The sequence below is a fragment of the Macrobrachium nipponense genome, chromosome 2 (genome assembly GCF_015104395.2).
Source record: "Macrobrachium nipponense isolate FS-2020 chromosome 2, ASM1510439v2, whole genome shotgun sequence".
Classification (NCBI taxonomy): Eukaryota; Metazoa; Arthropoda; class Malacostraca; order Decapoda; family Palaemonidae; genus Macrobrachium; species Macrobrachium nipponense.
In genome coordinates, this window is record NC_087201.1 from 160704045 (window position 1) to 160722670 (window position 18626).

General features: G+C 41.4%; 1 protein-coding gene across 1 annotated transcript in view; it reads right to left on the reverse strand.

Annotated features, from left to right (window-relative positions):
- Positions 1-18626, reverse strand: part of LOC135221351 (uncharacterized) — a 219911-nt gene that overhangs the window by 48213 nt on the left and 153072 nt on the right. The window contains 3 exon segments of the mRNA XM_064259153.1: positions 2093-2274; positions 3706-3901; positions 18041-18118. Of these exon segments, the coding sequence (XP_064115223.1) occupies positions 2093-2274; positions 3706-3901; positions 18041-18118 (456 nt within the window).

Genomic DNA, 18626 nt, shown 5'->3' on the forward strand with positions numbered 1-18626 from the left:
TGGAAACTTCATAAGGGGGTCGAGGAGTTAAAAAGTTTGAGAACCCCTGATCTAGAAGGACCATTTGTTGTCAGCTGCTTTAGTTGTGAAGCTTTGGTAGATTATGGGTGGAGTAACCAATCACTCACGTGATTATCAATCCCTTTTTTGAAAAGGGACAAATGTAGTGTAGTCAGAGGTGCAAAATAAATATAAATACCTGGATCTGTACACCAAGGGAAAATATAAAACATCTTCAAAATTTTTGATTTCTTACAGCAGGAGACCTACTCATTACAAGAGATCATTGGGATGTGCTGTCCTATGGAACTGATGAACATTGTTCTGAGAAATATACCACATCCCAAACACCAAATGACTAAGGAATAGTAAGAAAACCAATCTGGAACTTTATGAGCATGAGAAGGCTGAAACTGTAACCTCCTATACAGCCTGTACCCAATGTAAAAGTGTAATAGGGCCTACACTGAAGTTAGTTCTCCATGTCAAACCATATGACTGGGAAAATCTAGAGACATCTAGTAGTTTTCCATATAAAGAATGGGAAACCAATATCACTAGGTAGCAATATCATACCCCAGTGATGAAAGATGATGGTCTCCACAAGAATCCCCTTGTTAAAGGAGAAACAGAGTTCTCAGTAAGACCTATGCCTTCGGTGATTTTTGGATGCGTGCTTCACCTGTCTGCTGAATTGCACAAATATGAGTAAGACTTGAGTAAGACCATCTACAACTAAGTAGAGCAATTTGGCTGAAAGGAGCTGGGAGATGGGCACAATGGCAGAATAACAACAATAGGGTCAAGGAAAAGGTTTGGAACCTATAGAAGTCCTCTTGTAAAAAGAAGTGTGTAGGTTAGGTTCCTAACTCAATAGTATCTATAAACCTGAATGGGGTTACGAGTAAATCTGAACTATATAAGCTACAATGAAGAGAATCCAGTCTATTCCATAATTAAATGACTGGAAAGTCCATCCAAAGGACACAGGATCTAAAAGAGAGGTCAAGTTTGCCTTTAGTTGGCTGGCATGTAAGAGTAGGAGCAGTATAGGCCAAGCACAAAGCTAGAGGTGTTGAAAAAGTGAGCAACACAAAGAATGAGGCTGCTTAGCCAACAATATATGATGCAAAACATCTTACACCATGTTTAAATAGTGTTAGAGTTCTGTATCTATTACTCGCTCATTGAGCTATGGTATTTGTATGTAAATATCTGAAATTGATATACTATATTTCTATAGACACCTAGTTTTTCATGCCAGTGCAAAAATGATGGTATATATAATTATGTGGTCAGTAAAGTGAAAGCTATGATGCTAAAAGTTAACATGATAAAACAGACTACTGTAGACTAAAACATATGACATTCTTTAAAGATGAATATTCCAAAAAACAATTTTGCATAAGTTCTCAGGTATGGTATGAAAGATAATTCTAACAATTTATGCAATTTCCTTACATGCATATTTTAGTTCAAGACTACTCATTAGAAACATGGCTGTAATATTTTGGACACTATTTGTACTATTTTTAACTTGGACTATCTTTGTAATAATTTGGAGACTATTTGTACTATTTTTAACTTGGACTATCTTTGTAATAATTTGGAGACTATTTGTACTATTTTTAACTAGGACTATCTCTACCCAATTCTCGATATAGTCAACTCATGTAAATATGAAATTGGGATGGGGTATTGAGTACACTCCATGCTCACTTCTTGGCAATTAATATTCTGATAGATCCATGTAGGGAATGAACAATTACAGTATACCTCAAGCAGTGCACTGTGAGCATCAGCTGCACTGTTTTCTGTCTCATTCTTCATGTTCCCTCTGGTGCCTTACCACCTAAATGCTGACCTATGCCCTAAGTCAATTTTCACCCTATCTTAAATTGTTCAGGCCATACCTACAAGAGCACAAAAAAGACTATGTGGTCTGGTTAATGATAAACTGAACCAATTTCACATAATAACCTAATCCTATTCAGAAACATTCATTACCTAGATCCTGTATTTACATAGTTGCTACTAACATGTGAGAATACTGTAATAATCCAATTTCCAACTAAAGTTTTCAAAAGCAGACCTGGGATCTACAGTTGTCACAGGCAGTAGCTCTATTTCTTTTGCATTTTTCTCTGTCAAAAATTTCTCCAAAGTAATTAAGTAGCTGGGTTCGTCTACAGTCCAACTTATTTTCACAATATGCCACCATCCGATACAAATTGTCATAATGAGTCTTCTTGGCTTCGTAGTTTTCACGATCCACTGAAAGAGAAAGTAAAAATGATATTTAGGGGGCAATAGCAAAAGATAAGAGCAATAAACTGACAAAATCATGCACACTCCTTGTAACCCGTGTGGTTGTATATCTCTTGCTATCTCTGTACCTTGGCAGATTTTCTAGAGGTTTAATGTGGTTTGTTTCTCTTTTTCTCCCACATAGCCAGTAAAATTATGCTTCTTGATGTTAGTGTAATGCAATCCAGACAAATAAAAATAAAAAAACCTCTCATGACAAACATAAATACACAAAATTACTGTATGTTCTGCATTCATTGAAATATATTGTACTGAACTGTACTTTATAACTAAGTTTAATTTTTATATTCTCAAGATACAAACCCTTTGTTTCACTTATGACAAGTTGCAAAAAGTAATGTGTTCATAGCCATTGAAAGTGGAGAGGTAAAACTTACATTCTTCAACTCCATAAATTCCAGGAGTAAATATTGATTAGCTTAAGTTCCTCAACAAAAACAAAATGTGTAGGTCAGGTTTTGATAAGGACTGATTTGATTTCTAAGGCTTTTAAGCAACATGCTTTAAATTTAAGACGGCAAAAAAATCTTGGTTGCCAGTATATTGGATATTTAATAAAATAGGATGGACAACTAGGGCAAATTTATTAAAATCTAAACTACTAATTACAGTGTTGTCATCACTGTTTTTTGCAATGGATAGAAATATATTCAGACTCAATATTTCAACATTAACAACCCCAATGTCATGTAATCAGCCTCCTTTCCAGTGCTTCTACTCTCCCACAAAGTTCCATCCTCTGTCTCAGTTCCCACTTAAGGTGGTCTGGGTTTTCCAATTCTTCTAGTACCCACAGGAGTCCCTGGGGTAGGGGAGGAAGGATGTCACTACCATCTCTATCACCCTTTCATTATGATCTCACCTCATCCTCCCATCTAACCCCTCATATCCTAACATTCTTCTGAAAAATTTATTCTCAAATTGAAAAACTTTTAAGACAGTTTCATTGTTATACCATGATTCTTTGATTCCTGTCCATACAGCAATAAAGATTGAACCAGACTAATATATAACCTTATTCTAATATGCAATTTCTATACATCTAATTTCCAAACCTCATTTGGCCCACCCATCGTATGATTTGCTTTTATTAATCTTTCAGCTCTAAAGAACTATTGGATATCTTAGTTCCTAAATACTGTACTATTTGAAAAACTCGGCTTCATACATAATTTTTTCCTTCCCCTTTCATATACACTGCCTCATTTCTGTTTTCATGAGATTAACATAATTTCTAGCTATATGAGTCTATTAAGCACAAGCAAAATAAAAGGTTTGCGTAGTCATAACATTTCAAAATTCTGAATGTACCATTTAGAATGAAAAAAAAGGTTTATCTAATTCATTAACACAAAATATTTATTTCTTTGTACTTACAGTCAATTATCTTTCTCAGTCTGTGCATGTCTGTGTAAGAATAAAACAAGATGCAGTCAGCAGTTTCCCCATCTCGGCCTGCTCTCCCCGATTCTTGGTAATATCCTTCGACACTTTTTGGCAAAGAATAATGGATGACAAAACGCACATCTGGTTTATCAATACCCATACCAAATGCTATTGTGGCGCACACAACCTATGATATATAAAAATTTTTTTCTAGTAAACTACCTGATAACTGCTGCAGGCAGATTGTTGACATAAAATAGTGCTTCTAATAAATCTCAATTATCAAATCAAAAAATTTACTTAATGATATATCAAAATCATGAAATGAGAGATAAAAAGTCAGCTAAAACAGAACAAAAGTCTGGTGAGACATCTTTCGGGAGATAGAACCAGAATATTTAGAGGCTAACTAAAGAAAAGGAAGCCTTCAAGTACAGGCTGGGAAGAGAATATGGAGGTTTGTATGAAGAAAATGAAGGAAGCCAAGAAGAAAATAACAAGCGTAATGAGAAAGATGTTAGAGGAATGGAATTAAGATGGCAAAGAGGATATGGATGAACAAAAAGGGAGCAAAGGGGCAAAACATAAAAAAGATGAATATAGCAAATGTGAGGTGAAGAGGAAGCATTAATAGGATCATGGAAACAAGCCTTCAGAAATCGATATAATGAAGGGAATGAATTTGCAACATAAGATGCTGAAATGAACCGAAGACTAGAAGAGAAAATGACTTCTAAAAGGGTTAAGAGCCTTAAGACGATGAAAAACAGTAAACCTGAAGGAAGAGTAGGATCATGTGATTTATATTTAACGCAGCCAAAGGATCAGTCTAAGGAAAGGTGACCAGCATTCATGAAAACATCACGCAGAGATGAGTAGAAAAAAGATTAATACATTAGTAATACTGTATTACATGCAAATGGAAAGGTGACACACTACAATTTGAAAGGTAGATATAAAAGTATTTTCTGAATAGTGTGATAGAACTGGAGGAGATGTTGGAAAAGTAAAAAAAGTTCAGCCAACAACAATCAACTTGGCTTCATTCCAGGGAAATCTACTATGCAGGCTATCCTATATTTGTGGGTCTAGAATTGTAAATGTACCAGGACCAACAATTAGGTGGACATTACAAAGGAAAATGATATAAAAAGACTTACTAAAACAGTATTGGTACCAAATCGCAGCACCTAATCTATAGTGAAACTAGTAGTAGGAATATCAAAGAATCTGAAATAAATGTTGAGGTATGCATTCTTTATTGTACATCATGGTAAAGGAGGAAGCTAAAAGAGAGTGAAGACAAGCTTTATGAAATTCCTATAAGCAAATAATCAAAGATTTAAATGACAGAAAAGTGGGAAGAAGAGAAGGATGACCATCACTATAAGCAAATCCATGAATGTTCACCAGATAAGACAAAAAGGTGTAGTCTTGAGAAGTGTCGTATAGAAGCTACAATTAAGATGGGGTGAATTTGATACTATATATCAAAATATCAAAAATTCTAACACAGAAGATTCTTAGAAATGCAGATTATACAGAAAAAGGGGCTTTTTATTTCTTGTATATACTGAAATAACTATGAGAAGTGATAAAAGAATAGGATTATGCCAAGCTGGAAAAGCAAACCTTAGCATATCACACTCACTTGGTGACATACTGAACTGTGGAAAAAGCACAGTGGGCAGTAGAGAAAAAAAAAAAAAAAAAAAAAAAAAAAAAAAAAAAAAAGGAGTAGCAATCTTGAATAACCTGGAAAATGTGCTTGCTAGACTATGATAAACAGAGCACATCAGTCATAGAAAAGACAATTACTCAAAAAAAATGTGTTGGACTACATAAAGGTATGACAGCAAAATACAAATATGATATTGTTATTTTACAATAAAGTTTTGTACATACTTACCTGGCAGATATATACTTAGCTTACGTCTCTGACGTCACGACAGAATTCAAAACTCGCGGCAAATGCGACAGGTAGGTCAGGTGATCTACCCCACCCGCCGCTGGGTGGCAGGTGTCTGAACCAATCCCCCTTTCCAGTCATAATTTTTCTTCCACCTGTCTCCTGAGGGGAGGCTGGGAGGGCCATCAATCGTATATATCTGCCAGGTAAGTATGTACAAAACTTTATTGTAAAATAAATAACCAATTAATCATTTTTGTACATGAAACTTTCCTGCCAGATATATACTTAGCTGATTGACACCCTTGGTGGAGGGAAAAAGACAGAGGTAACAAGGAAAAAGGGGAAACAACATCTGTTGTAGGATACTAACAAACCTTGGTTCTTACCTGATAAGGCTGAAGACTTCATAGTTACTGCTTTAGTCTGCAAAGCCTGAAGAGCTACAGCGAGGGCGTGACCTACAGCTGAAAAGACTCTTTGGGTCTACCGAAGGGATTTGATATCCACTTACTCAGTAGAATCCAAGTCGGATCATGTCAATGGGGATTCGCCCTCTTAAATGACAGAGCCTGACCACTACCAATGCAGGGAGCTCTAGCACGAACAGATCACCTAACCATTCTAAATGTTAGCAATACGAATAGAAAGAGATGCCTACCCGCATCCTCTTTCAAACAACCATAAAAACACAACACAAACAATAGGGGAAAAAAATTTACAAAGGATATGCTTCAGCTCCCTGCCCCAGCACCGAATCCGCCGATACATACGGGCTAACGCGAAGCACTTCTCGTAAGTAATCTTGACGTCTCTAAGGTAGTGGTTCGTGAATACTGAATTGCATCTCCAGAATGTTGCTTTCATCAGATTCTGGAGTGACATATTCTTGTTGAAAGCCAAGGACGTCGCAATGGCTCTTACCTCGTGAGCCTTGACTTTCAAAAGCTTGAAGTGATCCTCACCGCAAGCCAAATGTGCTTCCTTCACGAGGCTTCTAATAAAGAAGGACAAAGCATTTTTAGACAATGGTCTACTGGGATCCTTAACAGAGCACCAAAGTCTGTCCTTAATGCCTTAAGAGACTTCTTCCGCTGGAGGTAGTATCTTAAAGTCCTCACAGGGCAAAGAGTTCTTTCTGGCTCTTCCCCTACCAGGGGAGCTAAGCCTGGAACCTCAAAACTCCTTGGCCAAGGATTTGAGGGGTTCTCGTTCTTAGCTAGAAAGAAGGAAGGAAGGCACAAATCAGGCGGAATCTCCTTTGAAACCTACCCTTCCTTCTAGAGCATGAAGCTCACTAACTCTTTTGGCAGATGCTAAAGCCAAAAGAAACAGAGCCTTCTTCGTAAGATCCTTGAAAGAAGATGACTGGGGAGGTTCGAACTTCGAGGACCTCAGGAAACGAAGAACCACGTCCAGGTTCCAGCTCGGAATTTGAGACGAGGGTTTCTTGCAAGTTTCAAAAGATCTTAGCAGATCATGTAGATCTTGTTGTTGGAGATATCTAAATTCCTGTGCCTAAACACAGCTGCTAACATGCTCCGATATCCTTTGATGGTCGAAAACTGCAAGACCACATTTTTCCCTGAGAAAAACCAGGAAATCTGCGATTTGGGTCACAGAAGGTTACTGGAAGAGGAAAGCTTCTGGTTTCTGCACCAACGGCGAAAGACGTCCCACTTCGACTGGTAGACACTAAGGGTAGAGGGCCTTCTAGCTGATGCGATAGCCTTCGCTGCCTTAGCTGAAAACCCCTTCGCTCTGACAAGACTTTTGACAGTCGAAAGCCAGTCAGATTGAGAGCGGGGAGGTTTCTGTGATACCTGTCGAAGTGGGGTTGTCTGAGCAGATCTACTCTTTGTGGAAGAGCTCTTGGAAAGTCCACTAGCCATTCCAGTACCTCTGTGAACCAATCTTGGGCCGGCCAGAATGGAGCTACCAGCGTCATCCTTGTCGCTTCCGAGGCCGCAAACTTTCTGAGTGTTTGACTCAGAATCTGAATGGAGGAAAAGCATAGACGTCCAGACCTCGCCAGTCTAGGAGGAAAGCATCGACTGACACTGCTCCTGGGTCCGAGATCGGGGAGCAGTAGAGGTCTATTCTCTTGTTCTTTGCTGTCGCAAAAAGGTCGATATGAGGTCTGCCCCATAACCTCCACAGGTCCTGGCAAACTTCTGAGTGCAGAGTCCACTCCGAGGGAGCACTTGATTCCTCCTGCTCAGGAATCGGCTCTGACATTCCTTTCTCTCTGTACGAACCTGGTGAGGAGAACAATCTTCCTTGCCTGAGACCACAACAGCAAGTCCTTCGCTGTTTCATACAGGGAGAAAGAGTGTCCCCTCCCCCCCCCCTGCTTTGCTTTCTTTATGTAAGCCAAGGCTGTGGTGTTGTCCGAGTTGACCTGAACTATAGCATTTCGGACGTGGGGCTCGAAGGCTTTTAACGCCAACCACACTGCCATCAACTCTTTGTTGTTGATGTGCCAGGACACCTGTTCCCCCTCCCAGGTGCCTGACACTCTTGACCCTAGGGTCGCACCCCAACCCGTCTCCGACGCGTCGGAAAACAATACTTGGTTCGGGTTTGGCATGTACAGAGACAGACCTTCTGCAAATCGGAGAGGATCTGTCCACCACAGAAGGTCCTTCTTGATTCCTTTTGATATCCTGAAGGAGAATTCCAGGTCTAGAGAGAGGACACCTCCAGTTCCGGTAAAGGAAGAATTGGAGAGGTCTGAGATGCAACCCCTTCCCCTAGAGAAACGAATTGCTCCAGCGAGGAAAAGTGTCCCAACAGACTCATCCACTCCCTCGCTGTGCATGCATCTTTCTCTAGGAAGTCGTTAGTTTCTCTTGGCAACGAGCAATCCTCTCTGGTGACGGATATGCCCGAAAATCCGGGAGAAGAAAGAAGAAGGAAAGGGAGAAACCATCCGAATCCCCAGATATAATCAGCTCTTGACTGGGGATTAATTGTGACTTCTGGAAGTTCACCAGAAGTCCCAACGAACTTGCTAAAGTCAGTGTCTTTTGTAGGTCCTCCAGACATCTTTCTTGTGAGCTTGCTCTGATCAGCCAATCGTCTAGATAGAGAGACAGCCTCACTCCCTCCAAATGTAGCCACTGCGCTACATTCTTCATTAAACCCGTGAAAACTTGAGGGGCTGTCGAAAGGCCGAAGCACAAGGCCCATGAATTGGAAGATCTTCCCTCCCATCATGAATCTTAGAAACTTCCGTGTGTGAAAGGATGGATGGATAGGCACATGGAAGTAAGCGTCCTGAAGATCTAGGGACACCATCCAGTCCCCTGGACGAAGAGCCGCCAACACTGAAGAAGTTGTCTCCATGGCGAACTTCCTTTTTTCTACGAAGACATTCAGGGCGCTTACATCCAGAACCGGTCTCCATCCTCCTGAGCTCTTGGGAACTAGGAACAGTCTGTTGTAAAAACCCGCAGAATGAGGATCTTTCACTAGTTCTATCGCCTCCTTCTCCAGCATAAGATCTACTGCTAGAGAGAGGGCTTTGATTCATGATGGGGTCCTTGTACTTGGCTACCAACTCCCTCGGAGTCGTCGTCAACGGAGGTCTTGATAAGAAGGGAATGAGGTAGCCTTTGCGGACAATCGAGAGTGACCAGTTGTCCGCCCCTTTCTGGGCCCAGACGTCGGCAAACTTCAGAAGTCTGGCACCCACTGATGTCTGGAGGACTTGAATCCTACTTCTTCCCTCTGATGGATCTAGAGAAGGTCTTCCCTCGTTTTAGTGGGTCTAGATCCTCTAGAGGAAGAAGCTCTGGCAGGAGGGACTCCTCGAAAGGGCTCCTGCCTAACTGGAGTCTCTCTCTTGGTTTTAGCTTGGAAAGAAGAGTGAGGCTTCCTGGTAGACTGGGCTAGCATGTCCTGTGTAGCCTTAGCTGAAAGGGCACAAGAAACATCCTGAACGATCTTCTTAGGGAAGAGTTGAGGAGAGAGCTGAGAATACAGGAGAGAGGCTCTCTGAGCATGCGATACTGATTTCGTCAGGAATGAACAGTACACAGATCTCTTCTTGATCACTCCCGCTCCGAAAAGTGAAGCTATTTCACTCGATCCATCCCTCACTGCCTTGTCCATACACGTGAGAACACTGATAAGATCCTCAGGAGAAATGGAATCCGGGGTCTGCGTCTTCTTGGCCAAAAACGCCCAAAAGACCAGTCTAGGAAGTTAAACACCTCCAGGACTCGGAACATTCCCTTCAACAGGTGGTCAAGCTCATTCATCCCCCATGTCGTCTTAGCAGACATGAGGGCAGAGCGTCGAGAGGAATCCACCAGTGAAGAGAAGTCCGAGTCTGCCGAGGATGGAAGAACGAGGCCCAAGGGTTCTCCCGATTCATACCAGAATCCTAGTTCCCAGTAAGCTTAGAAGGAGGGAAAGAGACACCGTCTTCCCTTTCTCTTCCTTCGAAAGAAGCCACTCACCAAAAAAACAAAAACCTCTAAAAGCGCTTCTTCATGGAGATTGCAGGCTTCATTCCTGACCATCAGGATGAAACCTTCGAAATTTTCGAAGTCGAAAATAACGAAAGAGGCGAGGGCGGGGCGACAGGAGAAAGGGCGTCTCCAAATTCCTGAAGCAACAGGTCCGTCACCGCTTGTATGAAGAAACGGAGGAATCCTTAGGAATTTCTTCTTCCGAGGGATCCTGTTCTTCTTCCGCCGAAGATCCTTCACGATCCTTACGATGAAAGGCTGTCTTGTCCTCAGCCGAGAGTCCATCCTTGGAAGAATGTCTGGAAGAACTCTGACATCTAACCGGGGAAGTTATACTTCCGTTGAGCTTCTGCCTGAAAACTCCTCTTGTCAGGATGAGGGTGATTATATATTGTATAATTGTTATGGGTATTTTATGCATTGTTGAAATATGGTGGGTGTCCTATATATAGACAACATGGTGGTAGATTCTAGAAGGTGTCTGTTGATGTATTTAAGTTGTGTTTGACGTCATAGGCTGTGACGTCATAGACAAGATGGCGGCGGCGTCGGCAGGATGTAAACAATAACACGGGGCAGTAGAAAGCACGTGTTGGTGGTGTGTGGTTGGTAGGGGAGAGCTCTCTGTCTGGTAGGAGTTGTTTTTTTGGGTCGTAAGTCTTGTGGTGCTGGTGTTTTAAGGTGATTTCTGGAGTGTACTGGAGTTGGAGAAAGCGTACAGGTGGGTAGATTATTCATTTTATAGAGAAAGAAAGGAGTTAGGCTAGGCCAAAATTCAAACTGGTAGCAGAGCGTGGTTGATCAAAGATGCCTGGATCCGACAGTGAACAAAGGGAGACTACTAGATGGAGAAGGGAATGTCCTAGGTTTAGCGGGATACAAGAAGAATACAAAGAATGGAAAGGTCAAGCCGAAGATTGGCTATGTTGTATGGAGAAGATACAAAATACCCGGCGATAGAAATGAGAATGAGCTTAAAGGGAAAGCCCGAGAGCTAGTGGAAGCATTAGATAAAGATAAACTTACTGGTACAGAGGGTCCAAAGTTAATCCTAGAGAAACTAGATAAAGCCTATCTAAAAAGACTCGGTAATGGAGAATTACGGTAGAATAAAAAGATACCTTCTAATAAGAAGAGAATCTAGTGAAAATATGGCGGACTATTTTAATTAGATACGAGAAGGCAGCATCTGAGTGTGAAAGAGCAATGGGGAAAGCGCGCTTGAAGGCGAAGTCAAGGGGTATCATGTAATAGAGCAAGCAAATCTCACGGAAAAAGGGTCAAAAACAAATGGTATTATCGGCTTGTGGGCAAGAAAAGCTAGAGTACGGAACAGTGTCGCAAACAATGAAAAGACTATTTGAGGGATTAGGGACTAAAGAGGAAACGGGAAATGGTGGGGTTCGTCAGAAGGCAATGCCAGTTCTGGGAGAGGGAGGGAAAACCAAAGATATCGGGGAAGATGGAACCGAGGAAGGGGTGGTAGAAATCCTATAAACAAAGAAGGGAAGGTAACAGTATGTGCAATATGCAGCTCAGAATGGCATTGGGCTAGGGATTGTCCTCAGAATTTTCATAATAGGAAGAAAACTGAAACAAGACTAGAAGAAAATAAGGTAAAAACAGAAAATGGGACAGAAGAAGAAGAGGTTTATGTAGGAGAAGTTAATAAAATAGTGGAAGCATCATGGGAGGTGGTTGATGCAATTTTGGACACAGGGTTGTAAATCAACAGTTTGCGGGGAAGTTGTGACTAGCACGTATTGTCATGGATTTGAGTCAGGAAGAGTTGAGGAGAATGAGGGACACTAGGACAGAGTCTAATAAAGTGTTTAATTTTGGTGAGACATCTTATAAGTCCAGAGGAATAATAGAAATACCTGTGATACTAAAAAACAGAAAGTTTTATTTGAAGACGGAAATTCTGCAAGGTGATATACCCTGGCTGATAGGTAAGCCAAAACCATGAGTAAAATGGGTATGACCCTAAATTTGAAAGAAAATTGTATCATAGTAGAAGTATTAGGGGAATGAAAGTAGAGTTAAGAGAAGACGAACAGGGTCATTTAAGAGTGCCTATAAGGAGGAGGAAGGTAGAAGAATTATTACTGGAGGGTTGGAAGGGAAAGAATCCGAGGGAAATTAAGAACACAATGAAGAAATTACATTTACAGTTTGGTCATGGAAGTGGAGATAAAATATGGAAGCTAACAGAGGAAGCACAATGGAGTAATGGGTTAATCGAAAAAGAAAAAGAGGAAATAAGAAAGTTACTAACGGAACTGATTAAAAATTGTGAGGTTGTAAAAAATACAAAAGAAACCCCGCCAAAACCGGTAGTAGGCTTTTCTTGGAGTAAAACGTTCAATGAAGTCGTAGCGATGGATGTGGGAGAGATAGAAGAGAGAAAGTTCTTGGTAATAGTGGATATGGCAACGAGATATTGTCAGGCCTGTTGGATAAAAGATAAGAAACCAGAAACGATAATAAAGATACTTTTTGAGTGCTGGTTTGCTATATTTGGAGCACCCTCCAAAATATTGTCAGATAATGGGGGAGAATTCAAAATGAAAAAAGTAAGGAGGATGGCAGAAAAATGGAATATTAAAGTATTAGCCACAGCATCAGAATCTCCGTGGAGCAACGGATTATGTGAAAAGACCGTAGGCATGATCAAGGGAAGTGTAAGGAAGATGATGGAGGAAGAGGAAGTAGATTGGTCCCTTAGCTTTTGAAATGGGTAGTGTGCTAGGAACTGTTAATGAATAATGGAGGTTTCTCTCCCAACCAATTAGTATTTGGAAAAAACCCTTCACTGCCTAACCTAATAGGAGAAGAAAGTTCTAGTCTGCAAGCAGAGAAAAAGGGATGGAAGAGGGTATGGTAAGGGGACACACTGAATGCAATGCACAAGGCCAGAGAAGCATTTATAAAAAATGAGTCCTGTAATAAAATAAGAATAGCGCTAAACAAAAAACATCAGAGAACATAAATTTGAAGAAGCAGTGGTAGGAGATGAGGTATTCTATAAGAGGGAAAATGAAAATGAATGGAGAGGACCTGCTCAGGTAGTGGAGTATCGGGGTGGGGAAAACAATAAATAGTCAAACATGGGGATCTTTAAGAGAAGTAGCTAGGATACATGTGACAAGGATTCAACGACGATCACCAGATACAGAGAGATATCGGCTAGAATAGATAAATCCCATGGGGTGAAAGGTAGGTCAGATGGCCCAAATGAAGGGAAAGTAGATTGGCTGGAAGGAGAGGAGATAATGGGTGAGAGAAGGAATGCAGACACAGAAGAGACTATAGAAAGAGAGGTGATAGAGGAAAATACAGTGGAAGATAACGGGCAAAGTGGGTCAATAGAAAGCGAGTTAATGGAAGAGATACCAAAATTCAAAAAGGGAAATAGAGTTAGGGCTATAAACAATGATACAGGACAAGTAGAAGAATGGACTATTTTAGGTCTTGCAGGAAAAAGATCAAGCCAAGCAATGGGCTGATTCGTACAATATACGAGACTCACAGTCAGGTGACAAAGGGTGGGTTAACTTGAGGGATTATAGTCAGGTAGAAAAAATTGAAGATGAAGAGGAGGTGTGCGTGGGATTGAAAATAGAAGCATAATGGAAGCTAAAGAAAAAGAACTTCTAAGTTGGAGAGATAACCAGGTATATGAGGAGGTAAATGATGTTGGACAAAAAGCTATATCTACAAGATGGATAGTAACTGAAAAGATAAAAGGGGGGGAAAGGATATGTAAAGCAAGATTGGTAGCTAGAGGGTTTGAAGAAGAAATGGCTGAGTGGGAAAAGGATGCTCCCACATGCAATGCTGAAATTTTAAAATTCTGTCTAACCATAATAAAGGTGGAAAAATTGTTAATTGTTATACATTGGATGTCAAAACTGCATATTTACAAGGTGACGAGATACAAAGAGAAGTGTACTTGAAGCCACAAGGGAAGATGGTTGGAGGGGATTATGGAAGTTGAAGAAAAACAGTCTATGGCTCAAGGATGCAGCAAAAGCATGGTATTGTAAAGTGGTGAAAGTAGTGAAGGAGCTTCAAGGTGAGAGAAGTAGACTAGCAAACCTAATATATTCTTTTGGAAAAAGAACAATAAATTGGAAGGCATTTTGTGTACACACGTAGATGATTTTTGCTACGGAGGAACTGAAGGATTCTTAAAGGAAACGATTGGGAGATTGAAAGGGAAATTGCAAGTAGGAGAACAAGAGAGTAAAAGGTTCAAGTATATAGGAGTAGTAATAGAGCAGAAGGAGAATAGATTTTCCCTTAATCAGTGGCAGTATATAAATTCCATAGAGAACAGAGGCTAGAAGATATACGGGTAATAGAGTGCTAGAACAAAAAAGAGTTAACAGAGTACAGATCAGTGGTAGGACAGCTGAATTGGTATCACTACACACGATGCCAGAAATATATAGATATTAGCGAATTAAGTAAAGCATTTAAAGAAGGAACAACTCAGGATATGAAGAAACTTATTAAAATTGTGAGAAAAACTAAGAGCATGATGGGCGAAGTTACAATAAGTGAGATGGAAAAGAAGAAAGGGTTTATTGGGAAGCCTATGCAGACGCTTCATTTGGAAACAGAAGATGGCCATACTCAACTGGGGTTATATTATTTCTTTTGACAGATGGGAAGAGGAGAAGTCCCATATGGTGGAAGTCTAGGAAATCAGGAGAGTGGCAAAATCCACCATTGAGGCTGAAGCCCCTGAGTGTTGGGGAGCTGTAGAAGGATTGATATATTTCAAGCATTTGTGGGAAGAGGTAGTAGGAGGGAGAAATTTAGAAGCCTTGGTTAACACTGATAGTAAAACACTAATGACCGCCATCAAATCGAGCACTGGTGTAAGTAGCAACAGATTAAAAAATAGATATTGCTGCAATAATGGGAAACCATTGAATCCGGGGAAATAAAGGAGGTGAGATGGAAATAAAAGGAAAGGAGCAAGTGGCTGATGTATTAACTAAAGCAGGAGTTTCAGGGGAATGTATTAGAAATTGTGGAGAGGGTAAAGAGGTTGGAGGACGAAGGAAATAAGAGGGGAAAGGGGAATACTAGGTTAGGGCAAACAGTCGGAGGGGAGGGAGAAAGAGATAAGTGTGATTATATATTGTATAATTGTTATGGGTATAGATAAGTGTGATTATATATTGTATAATTGTTATGGGTATTTTATGCATTGTTGAAATATGGTGGGTGTCCTATATATAGACAACATGTGGTAGATTCTAGAAGGTGTCTGTTGATGTATTTAAGTTGTGTGTGACGTCATAGGCTGTGACGTCATAGACAAGATGGCGGCGGCGTCGGCAGGATGTAAACAATAACACGGGGCAGTAGAAAACACGTGTTGGTGGTGTGTGGTTGGTAGGGGAGAGCTCTCTGTCTGGTAGGAGTTGTTTTTTGTTGTTTTTTTGGGTCGTAAGTCTTGGTGGTGTGGTGTTTAAGGTGATTTCTGGAGTGTACTGGAGTTTGGTGAGAAAGCGTACAGGTGGGTAAAAAAAAAAGATTAATTCATTTTTATATAGAAAGAAAGGAGTTAGGCTAGGCCAAAATTTCAAAGAGGGGCGCATTCTAAGGCCTCTTGGCCGCCTAACGAAGAGGGCGAAAATCTGGCCGAAGAGGGGGCCGCCTATTCAGGTGCGAAGAGCGCCTTTTAGAGGCGAAGAGCCCTAGAGCCGCATATTAGGCGAAGAGCGCCTATTAGGCGAAAAGCGTCTATCAGGTCTCCTGGCGTCCTGTCTAAAGGAGAAGCAGCTGCCTGGGCGAAGGAGCGGCCCTGTCATGCGGGAAAGGCGATTATCATGCTCTTGGCGCCTGCTGCGAGGAGAGCGAAATCTCTGGCGACGAGCCGCCTACCAGGGCGAGAAGCGTCTGACAGATTCCCGGCGCCTAACTCGAGGAGAGCGAAAAAATCGGGAGAAAGAGCGCCTTGGAAGGAGAAAAGCGCCTACCAGGCCTCTTGGTGCCCTGCTAAGCGAAGGGCGGCTGACAGGAGAAGAGCGCCTGTCTACCAAAGGGCGTCTGGTCACAGGAGAGCGAAAGCCTGAAGGAGAGCGGCTACCATGAGAAAAAACGCCTACCAGGCTCCTGGCGTCTGCCAGCGGGAGAGATCCTGTCTCGAGACGAGGCGCCTGTCAGGAGAGGCTCGTCTACGGGAAGCATGCCCCTTGTCCGACGGAGAAACGATGTCCGCAGGAGAGCGCCTCGTACTACGATCCACTCCTGGAGAGAGGGCGGTTACTGACGAATAGCGTAAGCCTGGAGAAGAGCGCCTGGACTTCTTACCGGGAGCGAGACGTCCTTCCTACGACCAGCATTCACAATCAAAGGAGTCAGCCAGAGCCGTAATCTGCGCCTGCAGACTAAGCCAACACACGTGTAGGAGACTTAACAAAGTCTGTTCACGGGAGACGCAGCTCGATCCTTACTAGGAGAGCGAAACTCCAAAGAAATCCTCGGTTTCTTGACATCCAATCCAGGATTTTCCGAAAAAACTTCAGGGCTGGAGGGGATGAGCGGAAGAAGCCTGCCAGCTCTCTTCGACGGCCGAGAAGCTTCCGAGGAGCTCCAACCACGTTTGGGTCGGAACGGAGAAGGCGAAAGACCGAGAACGCCATTGTTGCCGTTAAGACTTCTCTCTTGGCTGCGATCCAAGGTAGCCTGGGATCGGAACATCAGGCGCTACCGAGGGGACGCCTGACCGGTGGGGGTTCTCCCTAACCTTCCTGCGGCTTTCGACTTTCCTCCTCCACTGGGTCTGGGAGTCTGGAAGAGGTCTAGGCCTAGAAGCATTAGGGAGCCGATCAGACGCACCCTCCACTGCACTGGGATCCACTGCACAAATTGCTATCACTCTTACCTTCTAGCACTTTAATTTTCAGCTCATGCTGCGAATAGTGGCTCTCATAGTGTCCCCACTCCGAAGGCGCATCTTCGGGTTCGGTGCAGGAAGCAGGGGCTGAAACTGGTAAAGGCGCTACGTCTACAACAGGGTATCAACTTCAAACTCGCTAGCGCGAGACCTACTAGAACTCCTAGATGAAGCTTTCCTAACCTTGTCCTTCTCAAGCTTTCTTACATAAGAAGAAAGCGCCTTCCATTCTTCTTCATTCAAATTACCAACATTCATTACAAGGGTTAATAAATGAGCAGTCATTCCCCCTACACTCATGCATACTGTGTGAGGGTCTACCGCAGCTTTCGGTAGCCTCACTTACAACATCGGTAACAGAACAAACTCTGAACATAGTTGATTTCTTAATTTCCAAATCAGACATAATGAAATTCCAAGAATAATCAAAAGAATAATCCTCAAAACCGGTCCACAAATCGCAATGCCAAGCCAAGGAGCAGGTACTTCACCAAAAGTCCGTTGAAACAATCCAGGGCGAAAACGAGTAAATAATTCAAAATCGAGAGGTATCGACAACAGATGTAGTCAACACCGGCGACAGAAAAATTATGCCTGGAAAGGGGGATTGGTTCAGACACCTGCCACCCCAGCGGGGCGGGCCGGGGTAGATCACCGACCTACCTGTCGCATTTGCGCGAGTTTTGAATTCTGTCGTGACGTCAGGGACGTAAGCTAAGTATATATCTGGCAGGAAAGTTCATGTACAAAACTGTGCACATTACTAAAAATAGCAAGATGCTAAAGGTGTGATGTTCTGTGACTGGAAAAAACAGAAAGATCTCAAGGAAAAATTATTTGGGTGGTAAATATGGATGAATTTGGACATCAACTCTTAGAAAAGATCAGAAGATGAAGAATTGGCATAAATGAAGAATGAGGCCTGGTGGGAATTCAGGAAGAAAACACATAAGAAAATGGAGAGACCTCATTAAGTGTCTAACTTCATCACAGAAAACTAAACAAAAAATGTTAACTTACCTTAAATTTGTCATTAACCCACAGTGACTGAACAGAAACTCTATCTTTGTCACCTAACCCCGCATGATAACTTTCTGCCTGTGAAAAGCATAAGAAAAATTTTTTTTTATTTTCATTTATGAATAAATTACTTAAGAATATACTAACATAATACTAGATTACTGATTCAGCTTATTAATTGCAATCTTAGAAAAAAGAGAACCATATATGTATTATGATAGTGTGCTTTACTTCACACTTAAGGACTATCTTGTTTTATAACTACTGTAACAGAAATATTATACTACAGCTATTTTGATTACTTTAAAAAAACAACTCTGGCAACAAAGAATGGAGATGTGAGAGGAAAAGTGGTCCAAATTCACAATTAAGTTGCGTAATACAATTACTGTATATATTTCTGATTTCATTTTCTTTTCCTGTCCTATATTTTTGTTTCCAACAAAAATATATGTTGAGTTTCACCTATAAATAATGTATATCAAGCTAAAGTTAAGAACTGAGATTAAGACAATACATACAGTATAATTTGTCTCACCCAATGAATATGAGAAATTATTTGATAATATTATCATCAAATAAGAAT